This window comes from Hypanus sabinus, chromosome 15 (genome assembly GCF_030144855.1).
Source record: "Hypanus sabinus isolate sHypSab1 chromosome 15, sHypSab1.hap1, whole genome shotgun sequence".
Classification (NCBI taxonomy): Eukaryota; Metazoa; Chordata; class Chondrichthyes; order Myliobatiformes; family Dasyatidae; genus Hypanus; species Hypanus sabinus.
In genome coordinates, this window is record NC_082720.1 from 77,982,331 (window position 1) to 78,005,587 (window position 23,257).

Genomic DNA, 23,257 nt, shown 5'->3' on the forward strand with positions numbered 1-23,257 from the left:
GTCAACAGTTGGGTGTGAATGTCCAGCTATAAAAGATTCTCTCTTGTAGTCCGAGCAGGTATTATGATAAAAGACTTCCACTCCCCAGTATAAGATTAGTTGTAATCCCCCTGCTTCCTGCATATGTTGTGCTGCCACCCAGCAATTCTGTTCTGTTAATTTCAAATGTCTGACTGATCTTTCTTTGTACCCTAGGGGAAACAGGTATAGGCAAATCGACATTAATGAACACATTGTTCAACACCATGTTTGAAAGTGATGAGGCCACCCACTATGAACCAGGAGTTCGTTTAAAACCACAAAGCTACTGTTTGAAGGAGACCAATGTGGATCTGAAATTGACTGTCGTTAGTACAGTGGGATTTGGTGACCAAGTTAATAAAGAGGAAAGGTAAGTTCTTGAAATAAGCATGAACAATTCACCTGGAATCCTTCATTTATCATATCAAATTGCAATTTCTACTTGGCTTTTTGGAACTTGCCTTCCAGTACACTCACTGATATCTGTTGATTGGCAAGTAATTTGCTCCCAGATTTTTTGACAGTGGCGATTCATACACTGCTGATCTTATCAACCATTTTTTCTCCCCTTGTCCCAATTCTTTTATTGAAATAGATTATATTTTGATTTCATAGTTAACTGACCAAGTGGATGTTGAAAATATATCAATGATTTAGGGGTAAGGATTGTTTTTTTATCTTGCAGCATACTGTAGTGTTTGATTAACTGTTAAGTGATGGAGGCAGCGGCATTTTCAACTACTGAATCTCCTTGTTGTCTTCTGCATAACATCTGCCTTCCAAAAATAAGCTCTCACCATCTTTACCTATTCCCTTCAAAAGGTGTTTCTGTGGAAGATGTTCTTGTTAATATTGATCATCTTGATCATAGCTCATGTCAGCCTTGACCATGGATGTTAACAAACAATTTGACCACAGGTTAAATCGTATGTTCACTCTTCGTGGCACAAACTGCTACGAGTTCATTGTTTTGTGGCTAAGATGAGCAATTGTGAGTATTTAGAATCCTAAACCTTGAATGCTGAACATATTGAGCTTCCTCAGATTACAACCCTTGGTGATAGCAGTTAACAATAAAAGAATTTGCCCTGTGTGGCCAAACAGTGCACAAAATAAATTTGGTATTGCCTTGTTAAAAATTTGCTTTATGAAGAATATTTATTTCCCTGAAATAGTATTTTGAAAGTTGAAGCAGAGTTTGTTATTATGAATATTGAAGCAATACTCATTCATTAGGAATGAAGATTATTTTTAAAAAGTTTCTTAAATTTCATTTACAAGCTAATAAATTTCTTCTTGTGTCAGCGTAATCTTCAATCTTGTGGAAGAATGCAAATACCTGTATTGCAAAGTAATAAAAGTAACATTTATTTATATTGTACTGAAATGCTAATTTCTATAACTTGTAATTCTTTGAAAATTTTTCAGGTGTTGCAAAATAGATCACTTACTCTTGAATAGCACAAATTCCATCTTTCATAAGCAAACATAGCAATTTGTGTAAGTTTATTTCTTGTTTCTAAGCAGATGTAACTTACGGGCATTGTAAGAGGTAATTTTGCTTTGTTTCTTCAGCTATAATCCAATTGTTGACTACATTGATGCACAGTTTGAGAATTACCTACAGGAAGAGCTGAAGATCAGGCGTTCACTGCACAATTTTCACGATTCAAGAATTCATGTCTGCCTCTACTTCATTGCTCCTACTGGTCATTGCCTTAAATCATTGGATTTAGTCACAATGAAAAAACTGGATAGCAAGGTATCAACAATCTAATGTAAAACCCTGCAAATGTAAAAGAATAAAATTACCTATAGAGAAAAATAGAGCTAGCTTCAAATTGTAATGGAAGTTTATTTGCCTAGAAAGGTTATTCCATGGATGCTGCCTGGCTTCCTGAGTATTTCTGGGATTTTCCATTTACCAAGTGTTATATCAAATCAAATTTTCCTTGGTGATGGGTTCTTGTTGAAGTGAAGTAGTTTTTTAAATAGATGCCAAATTTTACTTGTCATGGATACATGAACATTTTACAGGTAGCTTGCAGGATCACCTAATGGATATTATGTCTGTGTTATGTTTATTGCTTATTTTGTTCATCTACTCAGCACCCAATGTAGTAGGTTACATCTCCTTGCACATCATTGACATTTCATCATTTATAGTGGTGCTCTGTTTCTCATCCATTGCTCTTCATACAATGACCCTTGCCCTCCCTGTCCCAGTTCTAATCACACACAGGCGAATGTGTGGCTGAACAGTTAGTGCTGAGGGTGGAATTTCAGCTTTGTGGAGCATTGGGATCTCTTCTGGGGAAGTTATGACCTGTACAATAGGGGATGGATGACACCTGAATTCGAGAGGGACCAGTATCCTACTGGGCAGATTTGCTAGAGCTGTTGGGGCAGGTTAATTTAGGTTGGCAGGGTAAGGAAGTCATTGGGTTGGGTCAAATGATGGAGTATTTGGAACAAAGATAGATTCAATGTTCGGAAGTGGATAGAGCATGAATGTAGTCAGGTGGATGGGTTGAAGTGTGTTTACTTTAATGCAATAAGTATTAAGATAAAGGGTGATGAACTTAGAGCATTGGTCAATACATGGAGTTCTGATATTGTGTGCATTACAGAGGCTTGGCTGTTTTAAGGGCAGGGTTGGTTGCTTGATGTTCCTTGTTTTAGATGTTTCAGAAAGAATGGAGAGCGGTGGAAAAGAGGTATTGCTGATAATATCACGGTTGCAGAAAAGGGGGGGGGGTGTCGTGGATAGAAGCAGATAACGTGGGAAAGTACTTAATTGAGGAAGGGCTAATTATGGTATTGGACAGGAACTTGGGAATGTAAATTGAGAACAAATGTTCTCAGGGAAATGCACAACAATAATGTGGAGGTTTTTTAAGGAGCACGTGCAATGAGTTCTGGATAGGTTTATCCCACTGAGGCAGGGAAAAGGATGGTAGGGTAAAGGAACTATTACTGACGAGAGATGGAACACTCAGTTAAGAAGAAGAAGAAGTAAACATACCCAAGGTTTAGAAAGCAAAAATCAAGCACGGCTGTTGAGAATTATGATGTGTCCAGGAAGGAGCTAAAGAAGAGACTTCGGAGAGCTAAAAGGGGACACATGAAGACTTGCCAAGTAGGATTAAAGAAAACCCCAAGGCTAGATTGAACAGGAGAATGACTAGAGTGATGGTAGAAATGCCCAGTGATAAAGGGGGAGATATGCCTGGAGACAGAAGAGTTAGAGGAGGTCCTTTGTTCATTAAGAGTTCGTCAGGAAGAGGGACTTTTGAGTGTGAGGTGAGCGTAAAACAGGAAAATTTAGTGGAAATATCAGAGGTAGGTTTTTTTGCATAGAGTGGTGGGTGTTTTGCCAAAGATGGTGGTAGAGATGGTTACAATTGGGACATTTAAAAGACTCGTAGATAGGCCGATGGATGTAAGAAAAATGGAGGGTTATGTGCTGTGTAGGAGGGAAAGGTTACATTCTTCATGGAGTAGGTTTATATAGGTCAGTGCAGCATCTGCATTGTACTGTTCTCTGTTTTTATAACTCAGATTAGACCGTGTCTGCAGATGTAGATTTTCTATTAATGGCATTTGTCAAAATAGCACAACAAACTGGGAAACAGATCCAGACTTTTCCCTTTTTCACCTAAGTTTTACTCCATCCCATGAAACATTTAAGTTTATGAATTCTTACCTGTCTGACTCAAATTGTGAACTTTAGAATAGAGAAGCATTATTGAATTGTTTTACCAATTCAACATGACATCATCATGCTGCTCGTTGATAAGTTCCAGTTGATATTATTTGTCATCTTGCAGATCAGACTTTTGCGAAGGTGTGGCTAAATCTAAAATGCACTTGGAGCCATTTCGGTTTCCGAACTTCATATCAGATACTTTCCTCTTTTCCATATCTGGGGAAAACCAAGCTAGTGGCACTTCCAGTGCTGTTAGTTGTTATACATTCTTAACAATATGCTTTTCAATTACATTTGCAGTTTTATTTTAAATAATAGTCACAATTTTCTGTGATTTGAGACCAGTATTTGTGAGTTGAAGAACAAAGCAAAAAAAAAAATCAACATTTTAAGTTGAAGGGAAGGGTTGAAGAGAACAAAGGAATATTTGTATACTGGGCTGTTGTTTACTAAAGTGGCTGAATGTATTGAATGCCAGGAGTTATGTGCGAAAAGACAGCTAACTGGTAGCTGTCCCCAGCTAGTACCCTTCTATCATCACGAGATTCAAATGTGTTTTCATGACTTGGAAATGGTAATTATTTCATCTTAAATGGCTCTTAAAAGCATTTATTCCAAATATTTTATTTAGTTTTCATTCTAATCTTTTTTATTTAGAGATACAGCATGGTAACAGACCCGTCTGGGCAAATGAACTCACAACACCCCATTACACCCATTTGACCAATTAACCTACTAACTTGCATGTCTTTGGACTGTGGGAGGAAACCCATGTGGTCACGGGGGGAACATACAAACTCCTTACAGACAGTAGCGGGAATTGAACCCTGGTCGCTGCCGTTGTAATAGTATTATGGTAACCACTACACTACCATGCCACCGGATGCTGCATTTCTAGCCTCTTTGCCTCTGGAGCAGAGACGATGTGGAGAATATTTTTTATTTAATCATATAGCAGTCAATGGTAATAGTATTTAGTTGTTTAAAATGCATGTGTTAGGGGAAATTTATCAGAAGTCAATAAATGTGATGTACTCAACGTTCATTCACTTACAGTATGATTGCCCTGAGTATAATTCTCCAACTACATGATGAAGACTTTTCTTTTACAATTTCAGGTGAACATTATTCCCATTGTAGCCAAGGCAGATACAATTTCAAAAAGTGAGTTACACAAATTTAAGATAAAAATAATGAGTGAACTGGTCAGCAATGGTGTACAGATCTACCAGTTCCCGACAGATGATGACGCAGTAGCAGAGATCAACTCAGCAATGAATGTAAGTACTGGAACTTGCTGCAGGAATGCATTGTCTTTGGCTGCTCTCTCTGTTTTCTAAACACAAGAGATTTGCAGATTCTGGAAATCCAGAGCAACACACACAAAATTTTGGAGGAACTTTGGGTCTCATCCCAAAACCTCGACTGTTTATTCATTGCTGTAGATGCTGACTGGTCTGCTGAGTTCTTCTGGTATTTTGTGCATGTTGATCATTGAAACCTGAGACTTACAGAAGCAAGTATTGTATGAGCAAAGTATAATTTTCAAATTTTTTTGCTCTCAAATTGCCTGTGACGACTCTGCAGGAGTTGTGAATAAAATCATTCTGTACTAGTTCTATTTAAGCTCACAACAAAAAGTTTGAAGCTGTTGTATCGTTGCCAAAAAAGATTGCAAAAATAGAAATGCTAAGAAGCTTGTAATTGCAAACAAGTATAAATTCAGAATTTAAAGAGCTGTTTCTGTAAGTAAAACTGCAAAGTTTCAGAGCCATTTATTTTATATCCCAGCAACATAAAAACAAATTTTCAATTGCAATTAAAACTTTGCACACCATTGATCATGTCAGAATGCTTTCCTATCATTAGCACCTACAATTCCTTAAGGAAATTGGTTCACAAGTTGATAAGATTTCTGAGATACTGTAGCATTGGGGAGGGGATGGTGAGAGGTTTTTTTATATATAAATCTGCATTTTCTTCCTGCAGGCTCACCTCCCATTTGCAGTTGTTGGCAGTATGGAAGAGGTGAAAGTGGGAAATAAAATGGTGAAAGCTCGGCAGTACCCTTGGGGTGTTGTTCAGGGTAGGTAGAAGTTTCATAAAGTAGATACAAAGTTATGTGTTAGGCTCTTTATATTTTTGGAAAATCAAACTTTGGGTTTAATGCTTAAAGGACATATCAGCTGTTTGCACTCCTGTTGTGAAAATCGGTCATAAACATTTGGGATCAAATATTCTTTCCATTTTGTTCAGTTTTGTAATGAATATGATTAAGTGCAAATGATTGCTAATTCAGTGGAGGGTCTTCATTGAATGGGATGTTACATGTATTATGTAGTTCTGTCCACTGCATAGTAAATAGGTATGCAAATTTTTTTCATCACATTTCTTTCCTTAACAAATAAAAGCAAATATAATTATACATCTGTGATTTAAGTACTTTTGTTACTTTAACAGTTGAAAATGAAAATCATTGTGACTTTGTGAAGCTGCGTGAAATGCTGATTCGTGTTAATATGGAGGACCTGAGGGAGCAGACGCATACGAGGCACTACGAGTTATATCGGCGTTGCAAACTGGAGGAGATGGGATTCAAAGACACAGATCCTGACAGCAAACCAATCAGGTCAGAAGGTGTCCATCAATGTTTGAAGAAATATTATAAAATCATGTAAATGTATACTGTATGGTGAAAATTGTACATTTACTGAACGGGCTTGGAGGTTGCCAAAAGGCACAAAAGTAAACCTTCCCATAAAAATGACCATGGAATTTGAACTCCAAATGTTCAATCCTTGCTGATGCCTTTTAAATACAACTGTAGTTGATTTTCATTTCTTGAATTTGAGTGGATTTCTGATAGGCATCTTTCTGTTTAGAGACACCAGAGACTGAGGAAAAACATAAACTGCTGGAAGAACTTGACAGCTTAAGCTGCATCTCAGTTGATAACCTCATCCACTTTCTGAGACTGCTTGAATTTTGTCAATTATTGCATCCTACTTTCGATTTTACTCACATTAAGCCAACATTGAACATAGTATTGCTGAGGCACAACTTGTGTTTTAAAAACATTCACCATGAACTCTCTACTTTTATCATCTGTTCTTTATTGATAAAACCAAGAATTATGAATGCCTTTGAACACTTTGACTACTGCCCTGCCATTTTACATAACCAGTGCTCCAATACCCCCAGGACCCTTTGCTGCTCCACACTTTCTTAAAAAAACACACAACACATGATTCTATATTACTTCTCCACATTCTTTCCGTAAAAGTACTTTGCTTCATGTATCTCAATGCTGAACTTCATCTGCCGCGTGCCTGACCATATCAGCTTGTTTTATCCTGCTCCAATGTATCTCCACCGCTTCACAGTTCAAAACAGAACCAAATTTTTTAAAATCCACAAATTTAGAAATTGTAGCTGACACCCCTAAGTCATTGCTTTATTTAAAGATCTGTATCAGTGCCCAAGTAGCAATCCATAAAAAGTGCCACAATTCACTCTTCTCCAATTCAAATTCACAGTCTTCCCCCTATGGCCTGTACACAGCCAACTTCCTATCCATCTCGCAGTACCTTTTAACTTGACTGATACCCTGTTATATCGCATCTCAACAAAAGACTGTACTTGCAGCTCATGTACACTGACCACACTGCCCTTATCAACTTCATTATTGCATCAAAAATCACTGAAAATGGTAAAACAGTATTTTCCATTAATGTATTTGGGCTTTTCCTAGAGTATTTTTTGAAATACAAAGGCAACAATAGTGAGGGGTTTTAACTGTGCAAAGAAACTACTCAAATCTAAAGAGTCAGAGGACATCAGAGATCCCAGATTTGGCACTTTGGAAGTGTGTGTTCCTCAGATCTAAATCTGGGTACGTCCTGCTGGAAGAGATCAATTTTCAACTGGTTGTGGTTAGGGATCTTTACTTGGCTTCCTGCACAGAATTTCCTTTTCCTTTAGCAAGGCAAAGGTATTGGACCTATTCAGATTTGGAAATGTATTATTATTCAGGTCTTTGGAGGTCTTCAGTTATTGCAGCAGCCCCAATACATCCATTGGCACTGCACTATAGTAAGATTAGATTCAAATATTTAATAAAGCACAGTTATAAAGTGTTTCACACAATGATTTAAAATGCCATGTTCCAGAGAAATATTACATTGGAATATTGAACACTGTGGACTAAGCTTTGGAATTCATTAAGAAAATCAAATCTGATATGAAATTTACAGACTATACTAGTTTTTTTAATCTATGTACAATTCTCACTATCATCTTTTTTGATTGTCAGCTCAGTCTGAGGGGCAGCAGTGTTCATATTTGTGGATGTGATCTTGGTTATGCTACCTGATGGGATGCAGGATGTTTCCCGGTAGAAATACAGGGCACTTCCCCAGGACTGCCTTGTGTACTTTTCAGTAGCAGTGTTGCTAAAAGTGTAAAAATAACTCGGCAGCTAACCACTGAATGGCTGTTTAGTGTGTAGCTGGGAAGGTGAACTGGTTGTCTGGCTTTTAATATTGCAAATGTATGAAAATTGGAAAAACCCAGTAATATCTTTGTTCAATTATGTGAGGCTTCGCAAATTGAACAAAGCTGGGATATTATCTCATTCTTTTATCACTGTTTATATTCTAGTACAGTGGATTTCACTTAATTGGGACACAGCAAGGCAGTACATTTTGGCCCAATTAAGTAGCTGCCCCAGTTAGCTAGAGTTTCATGAAAATAGTTAAAAAGGTTTAAAAAGGACAAATTACCATTTAACTGAGTATGAAATTATGTATTTAAATGAATTACAGAACACTACCAATGCTTCCAGTAGAAGTGGTAGAGGCAGGTTCGGTGTTGTCATTTAAAGTAAAATTGGATAGGTATATGGACAGGAAAGGAATGGAGGGTTATGGGTTGAGTGCAGGTCGGTGGGACTAGGTGAGAGTAAGCATTTGGCATAGACTAGAAAGGCCAAGATGGCCTGTTTCCGTGCTGTAATTGTTATATGGTTATACTACAGTACTATAAAACAGTATATTAGTTAATTATAATTATTGATGGAAGAATTCATCCAGTGTACCCTGCCATGATTACTTGGTTGGTTTTAAATGAACAAAATCAGGACAGACATGCTGTGTAATTTTTTTTCGGCTAGTGTCAAATCTTTTCATGGCATCTTGGCAAGGGTAAAAAAAACCCAGAATGATCCAAAATCACTGCTTTTCGAATTGACATCCATTGGCCCAAATGGATAACATAACACAAGCACAAGCAACTAACGCTATTTAAAAGCTATTTTCTCTGAGCACAGTATGGTGTTTATTGGCCACACAAGAGCGCACAACTACACTAGTTAGAAACTGTTCGGCAACAATGTCCTGTCCTGGTTAAGAGACGTAGTGTCCCAAATAAACAAAGGGAATCCCAGCTATTTTCTTGATTCATTTTTTGTTCTTTAAGAGTTGTCCCAAATAAGTGGCAGTCCTGATTAACTTGATGGCCCAATTAACTGGAATCCACTGTATATTGAAAAGCTGGTGTTTAGAAATTTGGCTGATAATTTTTGAAAATTAGAGCAGTGAAGAGCATGATCTGTAGTCATTTCTTCTCTGGGGTCAACTTCTGAATTCAGTTCCTGTGTGGGGTAACTGTTGCCATTCTGTGTGAGTTTGTTTGGCTGGAGGTTTTCATGCATATCACGCAAGCAGCTAAAACGATTAAGAGAAATGTTTATCTTTATGTGTGATTAGTGGTTTTTGAGATGCACTGATGGGGTACGATAACGACTACTTAATTATGCATCTGTCACAATTAAGCTAGTTCTCAATTAAGTTTATTTTTTAATTGGTCTATATAATTTGTTGAAAACTGATTTGGGAAGTTATCTGTAATTCGGAATATCTCGTTTAGCCTACAGGAAACGTATGAAGCCAAAAGGAATGAATTTATGAGTGAACTGCAGAAAAAGGAAGAGGAAATGAGGCAAATGTTTGTCATGAGAGTTAAAGAAACTGAGACAGATCTGAAAGAGAAAGAAAAGGAGGTGAGCCATTTTCTAAAGAAATGAAAATCAGTCATATTTTATCAACAGTCTTGCAGAAGCCATAAATTTTATGGGATAGAAACTGCTCATTGGTGACAACAGCTAAATGGGTGCTTGTGTGTATCAGTCACTGAAAGTGCATTGAGTTCATTTTTCAATACTACACTCATTTAGTTTCTCTGAACAGTGGTTAAAATTATTAACTGATGTTCCCCAGACTTTTTCCATTACTACTGAAAATCAAAAGAAAAGTAGCTGTAGATGCTGGAATAAAACAAAATATGTAGGCCAGGCAGCACTTGTGTGGGAGAAACAGAAAAGCGGAGTTAATGTTTCAGGTCGATGCTCTTGCATCAGTTCTAATGAAAGGTCATTGACCTGAGAAAGCAACTTTCTCTACCCACAAGGTGCTGCTCAACCTGCTGAGTATTTGTGGAGTATTTTGTTTTTAAGCACAATTTTCTTCTGTCAAAAAGAAGAAAAAAGTCATTTTTCTTTGCTTTAGTACTTCATTCTGGAACGAAAATTTTGGATCCCCAGCACTCTTCTACTATTTAACAAAGCAAACATATATATAAATAAGCCTTCAACTTTTTGTGTGAATGATCTACCTGTTTTATAAAAATACTTAATATATCAGGGAATCGATGTCTTGACAAGAGCATCAAAACATTTGAACTGAAATCTCGGAGTATCCATCTGTAGACTGAAGATAATTGATTTAGAATTTTGCATTCTGATGTAATGAAGGATCAGGCAGCATCTTTGATACTGGAATGACAAGTGTTGTTATATGTACAGTCTCATATTTCCTCTGAGGAATAAGCTGGAGAACAGGTTTTTGTTTGCATCATCCACTTGGCTTTGTGTTACAGCTTCATGATCAGTTTGATCAATTGAAGAAAACACACCAGGAAGAGAAGAGAAAACTGGAGGAGAAGCGGCGAGAATTGGAAGAAGAGATGAACGCATTTAACCGGCGGAGAATGGCAGCCCAAACGCTGCAGGGGCAAGGTTTCCAGGCCACAGGACAACAACCATTCAAGAAAGACAAAGATAGAAAAAAGTAAGCTGGATTAACTAGCTCTCGCTGGCTAATTGTAAATTATCTTTAGAGTATCTACTTGTTGCTGCTGTGGATATTGATTTCTAAATCTTCAGCCTGGCTGTCCTATACTGATAATTAATCCTGTCCTGTGGCATGTATATCAATCATTATGCTAACAGCAAGCTCTCCTCTGTCAGACATCTCTTTTCCAAATCTAACTGAACTAACAGGCTTCCCCTGAATTACTTGCTCTTTTGCTATCATACCACTTTCCAGGACAACGTCAGTTAGAAATCCGGAGATCAGCTGGTGGTGTATAATCTTTATTACTCCATTAATGTACATGAAGTTAGTCATGGAATCTGAGAGTGAAGGAGTGTAGAAAAATGAACCACAGTGCTGGAAACGAACAATAATTATAGGTGAAGTAATGAACCACATTAATAGGCAGCTTGCAAATAGAAGTTGCTTTTGAGGCATGCTGTTCATATGAATTAATCGAGCTTGCCTGTGTTGAAAATGAAGTGAGGCCAGTTGCAGACTTTGCTTGCCACATTCATAACTTGTAAGGATTAGAAAAGTGTTTGTTATAAACTTAGTGGTGTGAAATTCCCACAGGATTGTTTATTTAAGATGTACGGATTTTCCCTGAATTTGCAGCACAAGTTCTGTTGCAGTCTTCTATGTAGTCCTCAGGGTGTTTCTGTAATTATTGCACCAATGAAGCAGAGGGGAGACAGAGCATTCAGAACATTCTTCTGCTTGCGAGACTAATTCAAGTCAGCTTCAATATGCAGCTATAGTATGTCTTAGGTATAATGAAGAAACAGAAGTTCAAGGCATATTGATGGGCACAAAGTTAATGGCAGCTATCATAAAATGCTGCCTTTCTTTTGTAGCTGGCACCATCTACTCTTCCCCTTTATGTGTGTATTTTAACATCTCAAAATATCCAGGCTTTATTTTGCTGATGAATAGTGGCAGAAGTGCTGCATGAGGGTATTTATTCAAGCAGAACTTGCATAATGGGATATTTCAATTGCGTGACTTTGCCTCATGGTCTCTGAATTGATGCAATGTTAAATTTAAACAACCATTGCTTTGAATTTCAAGTGACCTAAATCCTTTTACACTAATATGGCTCAGAGTCATGCTATGTAGCTGATAGCTTTGTCCTGCATGACCTTTTAAAGTAGATTTCCAAAGCAGGCCTTTATGGAACATAGAACAGTTATAGCACAAATAGCCAGGCTTTTTTCCCAGGGCATAATGCAAGGGGGCATAATTTGAAGGTGATTGAAGGAAAGTACAGGGGGGATGTCAGAGGTAAATTCTTTACACAGCACTGGATGTGTGGAAAGCCCTGCCACGGGTGGTGCTGGAAGCAGATACGTTTAGGGGCAGATGGATGATGAAGAAGGGAAGGGTTCGATTGATCTTAGAGTTGGTTAAAAGTCGGCACAGCATCATGGGCCAGAGGGCCTGTACTGAATTAGAATCAGAATCAAGTTTAATATCACCAGCATATGTAGTGAAACTTGTCTTTGCAGCAGCAATACGTAAAGTGAAAAAGAGGGAAAATGTGAATTACAGTAAGTATGTATAAAGTAGTTAAATAAGTTGTACAAAAATAAACAAATAGAGTAGTGAGGTGGTGTTCATGGGTTCTGTGCCATGATGTCCTATGTTCTAATTGCTTTAAGTGCCTCTGAGCTTTTCATGTATTTTAAGTAAAAAGATTTTCAAATGACTATATTTACAAAAAAAAGTTCCATTTCTGGCATTTTTTCACTTCATTTCAGGTTTCCATTGTCTTATGTTGTTTGACTTCTGAATTCTCTTAGAATCTGAGAGAGAGAGAGATCACTTCTACCTCTTCCAACGATTCTGAGTGAGGCACAGAGAGATCTGTATTTACTGACAATTACCTTTATTGTTCAAACTAACTAATACGTGAATTTATACACTAAATATCTTGTGCGCACACCTGCTAAGTACCCCGACTCTCCTGGATAGTCAAAGAATAGCAAAGGTATTACCCGGGCAGAGAAATTTACGCTGGCCAGGCGTTCCTTGTTCCTCGTGGTCCCGACTCACTCTCCACGTGCTTCACGCAGGGTTCTTCTTGCTTGTGTCTGCGATGGTTATTCTTTGAAGTTACCGCCACCAGCACACTCAAAGCATCCACTTTTATATCCATGTCTTATCAATTCAAATGTCACATTCCCGTGTCATTGGCTGCAGGTCATGTGTCTGGCCTTTAACACCTGGTCATTGGCTCTGGTCCAAAGCAGCATCCATCTATTGTCCTCTTCCCATCAAGGGACAGTTGCTGACTCATGGTTCTTTGTTCTCAGTCAGCAATGAGTTTGAATCGCCTCAGGCATTCACAATCCTGCATGTTATAGCCAACCAAAGAACACCTCACAAACAACTCTTTATTTGGAAATGACCTCCAGTCCAGTAGATTACCTGAAGCCTTTGTATCTTCTTTAAAACACTAATTAAGTCCAGCATGTCAAACTCACAAAATGGAGAATCGAGTGTCTTCACAAAATGGCAGCCTCCATCCCCCAAGCACACGGCAAGAACAAAGACTGCTTCCACTGCCCTTGTTTCATTTGAATTCACTGATTTGAAGATTATCATTCTTTCTGGCCAACAAATCAGTCATGTCTGTGACAGTTAGTTTTGCCCTCTCCATAAACAGAAAAAAATACTTTATCAAACCTCCCATAATTACTAAAGACTTCTATTAAGTCACCCTCCCCAGCTTTCTCTTCTTGAGAGAAAGGAAGCAGAACCAATTTGAACTGTTCCTGTTATTTCAAGGCTAGACAGCATGTATACATGGACTTGTCCAGTCCTTTCCACTCCCTGTGCATTGCAGATCAGGAGTGTGATGGAAGATTCTCCATTTTGCTGATGGAATGCTTTGCAATAATAAGGAGCTTAATACTATGCACCCCAAAGCATCACATCTACTCTCCTAAAGATTCCCTTGTTTCTCCAGTGCACTGAGTATCATCTATAATATGCACTACAGTCATTCACCCAAATTCCTCTGTGAGCACTTCCTGCCTCTCTAATCTGCATCAAAAGGGCAGGACAGCAGATATTAAGCAACACCTCTTGTGCAGGTTCTGATATGGAAATATATGATCATTCCTTCATTGTTGGTGAGATTGCATCCTGGGACATTTTGTCTAGTGACACTATGTGATTACTTACTACTGGAAAGTGCTTCAACACCACCTTCAAGAAGTTACTTGATCAGCTGAAAAGTTCTTTGGGACATACTGCAGCTGTCAAAAAAGAATCTCACTTTCTGGTAACTTGACATTTTTGGTACTTTCCTTGTAAATTTCTGTTGCATTCAGTTCAGTGCCTCAGCAGTCTTTAATCTGACAAGAGTTGTATGCAGTGCTCAAGGAATTCAATCCTAAGTAATGCAAGATTGCTGCTCTAACCAAGGATCACTTCTCTACTTTTAAATTCTGTCTGTCTCTCTCTCTCTCTCTCTCTCTCTCTCTCTCTCTCTCTCTCTCTCTCTCTCTCTCTCTATCTCTCTCTCTCTATCTCTCTCTCTCTATCTCTCTCTCTCTATCTCTCTCTCTCTATCTCTCTCTCTCTCTATCTCTCTCTCTCTCTCTCTATCTCTCTATCTCTCTCTCTCTCTATCTCTACAAAAGATGACAAGTGCTTGGGTTGCTTTTATTTTGTTAAGGGACACATTTATTTGAACATTGCATATTTTGTATTTGAATTCGTTACTTTTACCTTCTTAATTCTCGCACTCCCTCCCTCTCCTCCCCTCCTTCCCTCTCCTCCCCTCCCTCCCTCTCCCTCTCTCTCCTCACCCCTCTCCCTCTCTCTCCTCACCCCTCTCCCTCTCTCTCCTCACCCCTCTCCCTCTCTCTCCTCACCCCTCTCCCTCTTTCTCCTCACCCCTCTCTCTCTCCTCACCCCTCTCCCTCCCTCTCCTCACCCCCTCTCTCTCCTCACCCCTCCTCCACCACCCTTCCTCCCTCTCTTCAACCCCCCTTCAACTACTCCCCCTCTCTCTCTTCACCCCCACCTCCCCATCGCCACCCCCAACTCCAACACACTCACCACTTCTTTCCACGGGCTTTCCCCCTTTGCTTTCTATTGGCCCTCCAGTTCTCCACTTCCTCAATTGTTCTCACCACTTCCTTTCACATCACTATTTGGTTTTAGGAATGTTATTTTTTATGTCACACAACATGACCATTTATGATTTGCCCCATTCTTTCAGTTCTCATTTTTGTGTTTTTTTTTCTCTTTCAGTTAAAGCCTCATGCATATTTAAACCTATCCATATGGGATTATTTCTTGTGATGTTCATAACATAATTATCACATAAAAAGTCTCTTGCCTCCTCACCTTCCTGCCTCCACTTTGCTGCAACATGGACCACAAACGTTCCAAGTCAAAGCCTGGACAGACGAAGTCATCATCAGGACGTATGAAATGCTCCATTCGGAAGGCCATCATGTGAATTATGCTTGCCCGTACCATTTAGTTTGACATTATCTTTATGTTGAGAACTTCACTGAATTTCTCGTTTTTCTTCAAATGGCCCTTTTAAAATGAACTTTATATACAGTATATTTATACTATTTTTGTAAACATTTCTACAATAGTTTAAAAAAACTATACAAAATGATACTTAACAATTTTTGAAATATATATATATATGCAAAAACCATGATTTTTTTAACAGCTTAAGGTGTTAATGCTACAATGAAGAATATACACAAGATGGAAATCAAGTTAAACTTTATTCTTAATCTATTTATAAATTTATATTTTATAAATGAAGGATGTTTTAAAATCTTAAAGTTGGCGCTTGGGGAATGCTGAAATGTGCAATTCTGTGCCAATGTTTTCTGAATTCTATGTTGAGCAATAACATCATGGCTTTGCCTTCTGAGGTGGGGTATTGAGATAGAACAGTTAATTTTTATCTCCCTTTTGCAAAAGACTTAGCAGGCATTGTTGGGTATAATTCAAGTTGAAGTATGTAAATAGACCATCAGCTGAGCTGATCTTTTATGCTGCTGAGGTTTGCCTGTATTTGGTGAAGCGAATCAAAAGGAATATGTTTGTTGATTCCACAGGAAGTGTCAAGTTAAGATGACATAGATGCATCTTTTAATGTTTTGAGCTTTTTTATGCATCAACCTATGGAAGGGGTGCTGGCCTCATCATTTTGACATAACACTCCCTTGAACAAGTCCTTCTGCACCTGCCTCGCAGAAGGATTAAGTGGTCGGATCAGTGTAATGAAGAATAGCTGTGCATTTGAAATCTGGGAAACAGAAATTGAACAAAATTTTCTGCTAAGTAGTTCGGTTAAAGGCTTTGTGTTGGATGCATCATGTATTTCAGTTTAACGGTGGAGTAGCTCACTGGGTGATGGAGTTGTTGAACGTAATTCTTCTACCGTTGTCATTCAATCTCTCTGTGATTGATGGTCTTTGGTGACACTGTTGCCTCATTCAGAAGATTTAAGTTTCAGGTCATATTCTTGAGAAATGTACCCAAAATTCTTAGCTGATGTTTTGAACTGAGAGTGCTTCACGCTGAGTTGCTGTCACTTGGATGAGAAATCAGTATCAGGTTTATTATCACTGGCACGTGACGTGAAATTTATTCACTAGGTGACGCAATTTTGAAGAAGAACAAGGAAATTACCCTGTTCTTTAAATTTGTGTTAGACTTCTCATCTCCAGGCCAAAATTTATCCCTCAATGAAAGTTCTGAAAAGCAAATTCTCAGGTTCTTGCAGCATCATATTTTTTCCATGAGAACCTTTGTGTCCAAATTTTCTACGGTGTTTACTGCATTGCAGTAGAGAATTAAATTTCAGGTATCTCTGCCTGTTTTGAGATATCCGGAGCCAAGAACGGTACTATGCAAGAGAACATACACTCAGTGGCCACTTTATTAGGTACAGGAGTGGAACCAGGTGTGGTCTTGCTGTAGCCCATCCACTTCAAGGTTTGATGTGTTGTGCATTCGGAGATGACCTTCACACCACAGTTGTAATGCATGCTTATTTGAGTTACTGTTGGCCTGAACCAGTTTGGCAAACTCTAGAGGCTGTTGTGCGTGAAAATCCCAGGAGATCAGCAGTTTCTGAGATACCCAAACCTCCCCGTTCAGCACCAACAATCATTCCACAGTCAAAGTCATTTAGATCACATTTCTTTTCCATTCTGATGTTTTGTCTGAACAATAATCAAACCACATCTGCATGCTTTTTATGCATTGAGTTACTTCCAATGATTGGCTGATTAAATATTTGCATTAATGAACAGGTATACCTAATAAAATGGCCAGTGAGTTTATTTATCTCCATTACATTATTTTAACAAATTGAACCAGTATATTTTCCTAGCTCGTAGCAAACTATTGTTTCCTCCTGTTTATTAAGCAAAAAATATAAAAGGAATTGTTTATAAACAGCATTAGCTAAAAAGGAATGGAATAATTTAGTAAACAAAACTGAATATTTTCTTTAAGAAATATTCAGCTTTATTCAACATAGCTTTTTCAACTTTAACAGGTTAGCTACATATTTGTATGAAGGATTTAAAGTTTTATTTGTTTGGTTCAGAATTAGTATTTTTCCTCTGAAGAGTGAAATTTGTAGAACTTGTTTGTATTAGTGAATAGAGGGCACTTAATAATATTTCATTGTGCTGCAAACCTATCAAGATTGGAAAGATTCATTTGAAATTGTCACACAAATTGCCATGAGCATCTTTTAAATAATGAGCTCGGATTTTTTAGCTGATCGCCATTCACACTTTAGCTTGTACATATCCCTCTGTAGAAGACTTCCTTGAACCTTTCCTAACCCTCCCTTCAAGTGGTAGTGTTAGTTATGCTGACAAATGTTGATAGCCTACTTGTTTAGCATTTGTGTCAAGCTGTTGCAAAACCTAAGATCACTGAATCTTTTTGAATTTCCTTGAAATGGAGAGGCATATTTGTGCAAGTATTAATTATGATACTATTTCAGTTTGAATCTGGGGTTTTACAACAAAGAAGGACTCAGCAGCACACAACATCTATGCCAGCGTTTTTGCCCGTCTGTGCTAATCCCATTTGCCCACGGTAGGAGCATCGAATGAATCATACAACATGGAAGTAGGCCCTCTGGCTCAACTGGGCCATGCCAAACAAGATGCCCATTTTCCATAGTCTTCTGTGTCTTAACAATTTAAAACAATAAAAATAATAATACTCAATTAAATATAATCCAAATTGTCTTTATACTTCATTCCATTATTGCTGTTGCCATTGTAATTAATGGAGTTACTTTTCCTGTACCAGATCTAGCCCTGATGTAGGTTCACCAAACATATTTCCCAATAGAGTCTACTCAGTAAACTTCACTATGTGTTTGTTGGGCAGGTCAGGACACATATGCTCATGTGAGTGCCCAGAATTTCCTGATACTTCCAGGGAAAGTGTGGAAATGAGTCGATTTGTGCAGACCAATATTTTCGACCAGAAGTCATAGGAGCAGAATTGAGCCATTCAGCCCATTGAGGCTGCTCTGCCATTTGATTGTGGCTGATCCATTTCCGTCTGAACTACAGCCTCCTGTTTTCACGCCGTAACATCAAGAATCTGCCTTAAGTACACCCAGTGACTTAGCCTCTACAGCTGACTGTGTCAACCAATTCCACAGATTCACTACCCCTGGCTAAAGAAATTCCACCTCATCTGTTCTAAATGACATCCCTCTATTCTGAGGTTATGTCCCCTGGTCTTAAACTTCTCCACATCCACTTTATCTACACCTTTCAATATTCAATAGGTTTTAATGAGATCCCTCTCCCATTCTTCTAACTTCTACCAAGTACAGGCTCAGCCATCATATGTTAACCCTTTCAATCCTGAAAGCATTTTTGTGAACCTCCTTTGAAATCTGTCCAATGCCAGCACACCCTTTCTTAGATAAGGGGGACAAAACTTCTCACATAACTCCAAATGAGGCCTCACTAGTGCCTTATTAAAGCCTCAGCATTACATCCTTGCTTTTATATCCTAGTCCTCTCAAACTGAATGCTAACATTGCATTTGCCTTCCTCCCCACTGAATTAACCTGCAAGTTAACCTTTAGGGAATCCCACACAAGAACCTGTGCATCTTGGATTTGTGAATATTTTCCCCATTTATAAAATAGTCAATGCATTTGTTCCTTCTAGGAAAATGCATGATCATATATTTCCCGACACTGTATTCCATCTGCCACTCCTTTGCCCATTCTCTTAATCTGCCTAAGTTCTTCTGCATCCTCGCTGCTTCCTCAACACCATCTGCCTCACACCTATCTTCTTGTGGAATATCTAGTTCAGTTTACAAAGTCTTTGCACATTTCTTGAAAATCGTCCCCTTGGGTGTTTTTTAATACAAGGACTTTTACAGAAAACAAAATTCCTTCCAATACTTGAGATACAATGGTATTTTCCTCAACAGATCGCCAATGGTATTTTCTCACTGGTGAGACGAGAGAGCTCTCCAGTTATTTGTTGGTTGTAGTCTGTTGTTTTCTCTTCCCTACCTAAACGTTTTAGCCAATGACTCATTGTGTATCCTAACAGATGGGACATAGGACCAGTGCATGGTACTCTTATCAGGGATCCAGCGCAATGGGGCATTTGTTGCATGATTTTCTTCATGTGGAGAACACACAGGGTGTATGCCAGCATTCAGGCAAGTGTGTGAGCTGAGGCTGAGGTGGACAATGCCCTGACTGGACAAGAAAGCAGAGGCATAGGGTGGTGGTGATTCAATGGTAGCAACTGGCATCTTGAGAGAAGGGGATGCAGGGAATGAATAGGTTGTTAATCCTGGAGAACCAAACCCATAATAGGGAAATCGTGGACCAGGTTTGATTTGATGGAGAGGAGATGATCGTTGGCATTTTCACGGGACTCCCAGCCCAGAGTAACCGCAAAAGTGTGTTTGGCTTGGTCGTTCTTACCCTCGGATGCTCCTGGGATAATTGAATGATATCATGATGTTACTCATGATGGTACCGAAATAATGTTCTCGATTGAATCCTAACTGGAATTCTACAGTAGTAGAATCTTACAGTAATTCAATTAAAAAGTTGCAAAGGAATAATATCCAATTCGGGGGGAGGGGGGAAGTATTTTTCTGATGTGTCGTGGTGAATTACTGAACATGATTGAATTTATAGATCGCTTGATACTTAAATTCACTAGAATTTACTGATTTAAATGAAACACATGCAGGTAATTAAGTTGATCCTTCATCCTGTGGTGGGAGGAGGAAGCCCCACTTTAAGTTCTCCTCATACTGACCCCTTACAAAGCTGTTGGAGGCTGAAGGTCAGTTACACCTACAGATTGTGAAGAGAAAGTCACTGAGTTACCCATGGATAGCTCCTGTACCTCTTCACAGTTAATTGTAAAATGGTACTGATGGGGATATGGGTGTAGCTTATTTACTTGACTTATAAACTCAGGAAAGCGCAAGATGACATCTTGTTGCTGTAAATATATACTCCCCTTGATTTTTTCAATCATTTATTTGGGCACTTTTGCTTAATACTTCAATTTTTATTAGACCCTCCTTCCACAAGGTGAAAGTAGAATTGCTCTCAATGGGGCTGGCCTCGGGGGCAAAAGTAACTTGCATTTCTCACCCATGCAGTGGTATTGGGCACTTCTTCACAGGAACCGATGCTAACCTTTACTTGCACATTTGATGTTGTTTTCCTAATAATCAACAAGATGTCCTGCCTTGTACGTAAGGAATATCACTTGTTTTTTTAAATATACAACATAAAGGATTTAGTTCTAATTTAGTGCTTTCAGTAGAGCAGGTGGAATAGAGAGAGAGAAAAAAAATATCAGCAGATTCAAAGGGAGACTAGGGGGTGGAATGAGAGGAAAATAATTGATAGTTATCTAGCTTGTAATACCTTAAATTTCTCTGTGATTTACAGTGCTGTTGTGGCTTTTTAACTTACAAGCTAAACCAAATATTTTATATCTTTCTGTTCTTAGCTTTGACGTGGGAATTTACTTTCCCATATATCTTCTCAGTTTGTAGAGTATTGGAGTCTGAATGATTTGTTAACAATATAATACTTTGAGAAAAAGGGCATTGTAGCTTTGTCATTAGTTATAGAAGTGCACATTATGTATTATATCTGGAGGCAAAAGTATTTCTTTTTTTAAAAAAATCAGTTTTATTTTAAGATGGAATTTCCCCTCATTGGGCCAAACTTGTAGTAAAGTTGTAGAGCAACAATTTTTTTTAGTGCTTGCTTAAAATCATAAATATTTATAAAATATATTTATGTAGACTATAGTCATGCATTGAATTGTTCTAAACACTTTGCAAATAATTCAAATGCTGATTTTTGTTACCTGAAACTGTATCGCTCCATGTCATTCCAGTTCATTGTACTTTTTCCATCCTTTTGTGCATTTTGTATTTTTTTTATTATTTCTGCCTCTGTAATTCTGTGAACTTGTCAGTGTGCTTAGATCTTGTGCTTTGTGGAATATTTGTATACTTGAACAATCCTTTTTATTGTTCAAGCATTTTGTGTCAGTACAGCACTGACATCTATCATCAATTGTTGCTTTCAATTGTATTTTAGAATTTTGGTTAGTTACTCTGAAGCATTGTATCCATCTTTAATTTTATGATAGTTTAAAAACTGATGTGCAAAATCAAAATGGTTATTCCTATGCCAGTATATATTGTTTTTAAATGTGCTTTTTAATTTTCATTATTTGTTTCATATGACTTTATCATTAAATGTTAATAAACCATTTGATTTTTGAGATTTAGTTTACTTGTCTCCATAACATGTTTGACGCCCACCCTGGACAGAGTAAAATGAAGAAGAGGAGAACTACGTTAAGGTCTGAATCAAGTAGCTGTCTTACTCAGTAATTACACTGGAAACTGGCAAAGAGGGAATCATTGGTACAATCCCAAACACCTTTATGGCATTGTCCAAATTGTATGCCTCTCTTTTATTCCCTCTTTTCCAGAGTAATAAAAATGGTGTGGTACATTCTTTTCCTGTTTCTATCCCTTCCTGTTTCCATAACTTTGGATACACAATTTGCCTGCAAAATGCTGTGTTAACATTTTCCATCAAGCTCTGTTCAAATCAAATAGCTCAATGTACTTCCATATGTTTATTATTGGCTTCAATGATGGCAAAATCTCCACTTTAGTTATAAGCATTAACTGACTATGGGGCAACACTATGGATACTGGTGTGTGTTCGCATATACTCTTGCCAAGAGTTTGCCAGTGTACGTGGATGATCCATTTTTATAGTAGTAAATTGTTTATTTTCAATTTCTTAGTTGTAGTTTATGTCTCTACATCTCGTTCTCTCCCCCCCCCCCCACTTTCCCTCTCGCTCTCCCAATAACTTTCAAACATCAGACTCCACAGTATGGGTATTATTTCCCACTTTTCAGATTGGAGGAAGTGAATTTATGTTGTGCTGACATGAGGGCTCATTAGAGAAGTACAATTAGATCATCTTCAGAGATTCTGCCTTTGTGTACATTTAGTAATAAATTCGTAGAGAACTACAACGCGGAAACAGGCCCTTTGGCCCGTTTAGTCCATGCTAAACTGTTATTATGTCTAATTCCATTGGCCTGCACTTGGACCATAGCCCTCCATACCCCTCGCTTCCCAAATTTATTTTAAATGTTGAAATCAAGCTCCCATCCACCACTTCTTCATAATACTCTTGCGTAACGCTCTGAGTGAAGAAATTCTCTCTCGGGTTCCCTTTAAATTACACCCTTTCACCTTCACTTATGACCTATAGTTCTAGTTTCCACTCAGTGAGTTAAAAAACAGTTTGCATTAAGCCTATATATACCCCTCATAATTTTGTTGTAACATATTCAACTCTTCCCTATAACTCTGGTCGTCAAATCCCAGTAACATTCTTGTGCATTTGTCCTTCTGTACCTCAATGCTCCCAAGAACTCTCTATTTATTATGTACAGTGTGTACTGCTTATTTATTCTCCGAAAGTACAACAGCCCTCGATTATCGACATTGAATTCCCAGCTGTCAAACCCCTGCTCATTTTACCAAGTGATTACTATCTCCAGTTTTCTTGTGAGCTACGAACTTACAAATCATACCTCTTATGTTCACAGGCTTCTAGTTATTCCAGAAACCTTCCATTATCATCCTCCCTATCCCTTTCAACTGCACACATCACCAAAGGAAAATCAGTACAGGCAGTGTTGGTAAAGCCGGAAAGCAAAATTCAGAATGACCCAGGATTTTCAATCACAAAGAGGCAAAAAGGAGATTTCTTTGATTTTCCAACCTTTCACTTCCAGCTCTGATTGTA

General features: G+C 38.2%; 1 protein-coding gene across 2 annotated transcripts in view; it reads left to right on the forward strand.

The window, feature by feature from the left end:
• LOC132405614 (septin-8-B-like) overlaps window positions 1–21,701 on the forward strand; it is an 82,133-nt gene extending 60,432 nt beyond the window's left edge. For both annotated transcript variants that reach the window (XM_059990558.1, XM_059990559.1), the window contains 8 exons: window positions 196–391; window positions 1,597–1,783; window positions 4,849–5,010; window positions 5,720–5,816; window positions 6,191–6,359; window positions 9,656–9,788; window positions 10,664–10,854; window positions 15,145–21,701. In XM_059990558.1, coding sequence (XP_059846541.1) covers window positions 196–391; window positions 1,597–1,783; window positions 4,849–5,010; window positions 5,720–5,816; window positions 6,191–6,359; window positions 9,656–9,788; window positions 10,664–10,854; window positions 15,145–15,148 — 1,139 coding nt within the window. In that variant the 3' untranslated portion in view covers window positions 15,149–21,701. The remainder of the gene's footprint in view (window positions 1–195; window positions 392–1,596; window positions 1,784–4,848; window positions 5,011–5,719; window positions 5,817–6,190; window positions 6,360–9,655; window positions 9,789–10,663; window positions 10,855–15,144) is intronic.
• Window positions 21,702–23,257: the final 1,556 nt, after the last annotated feature.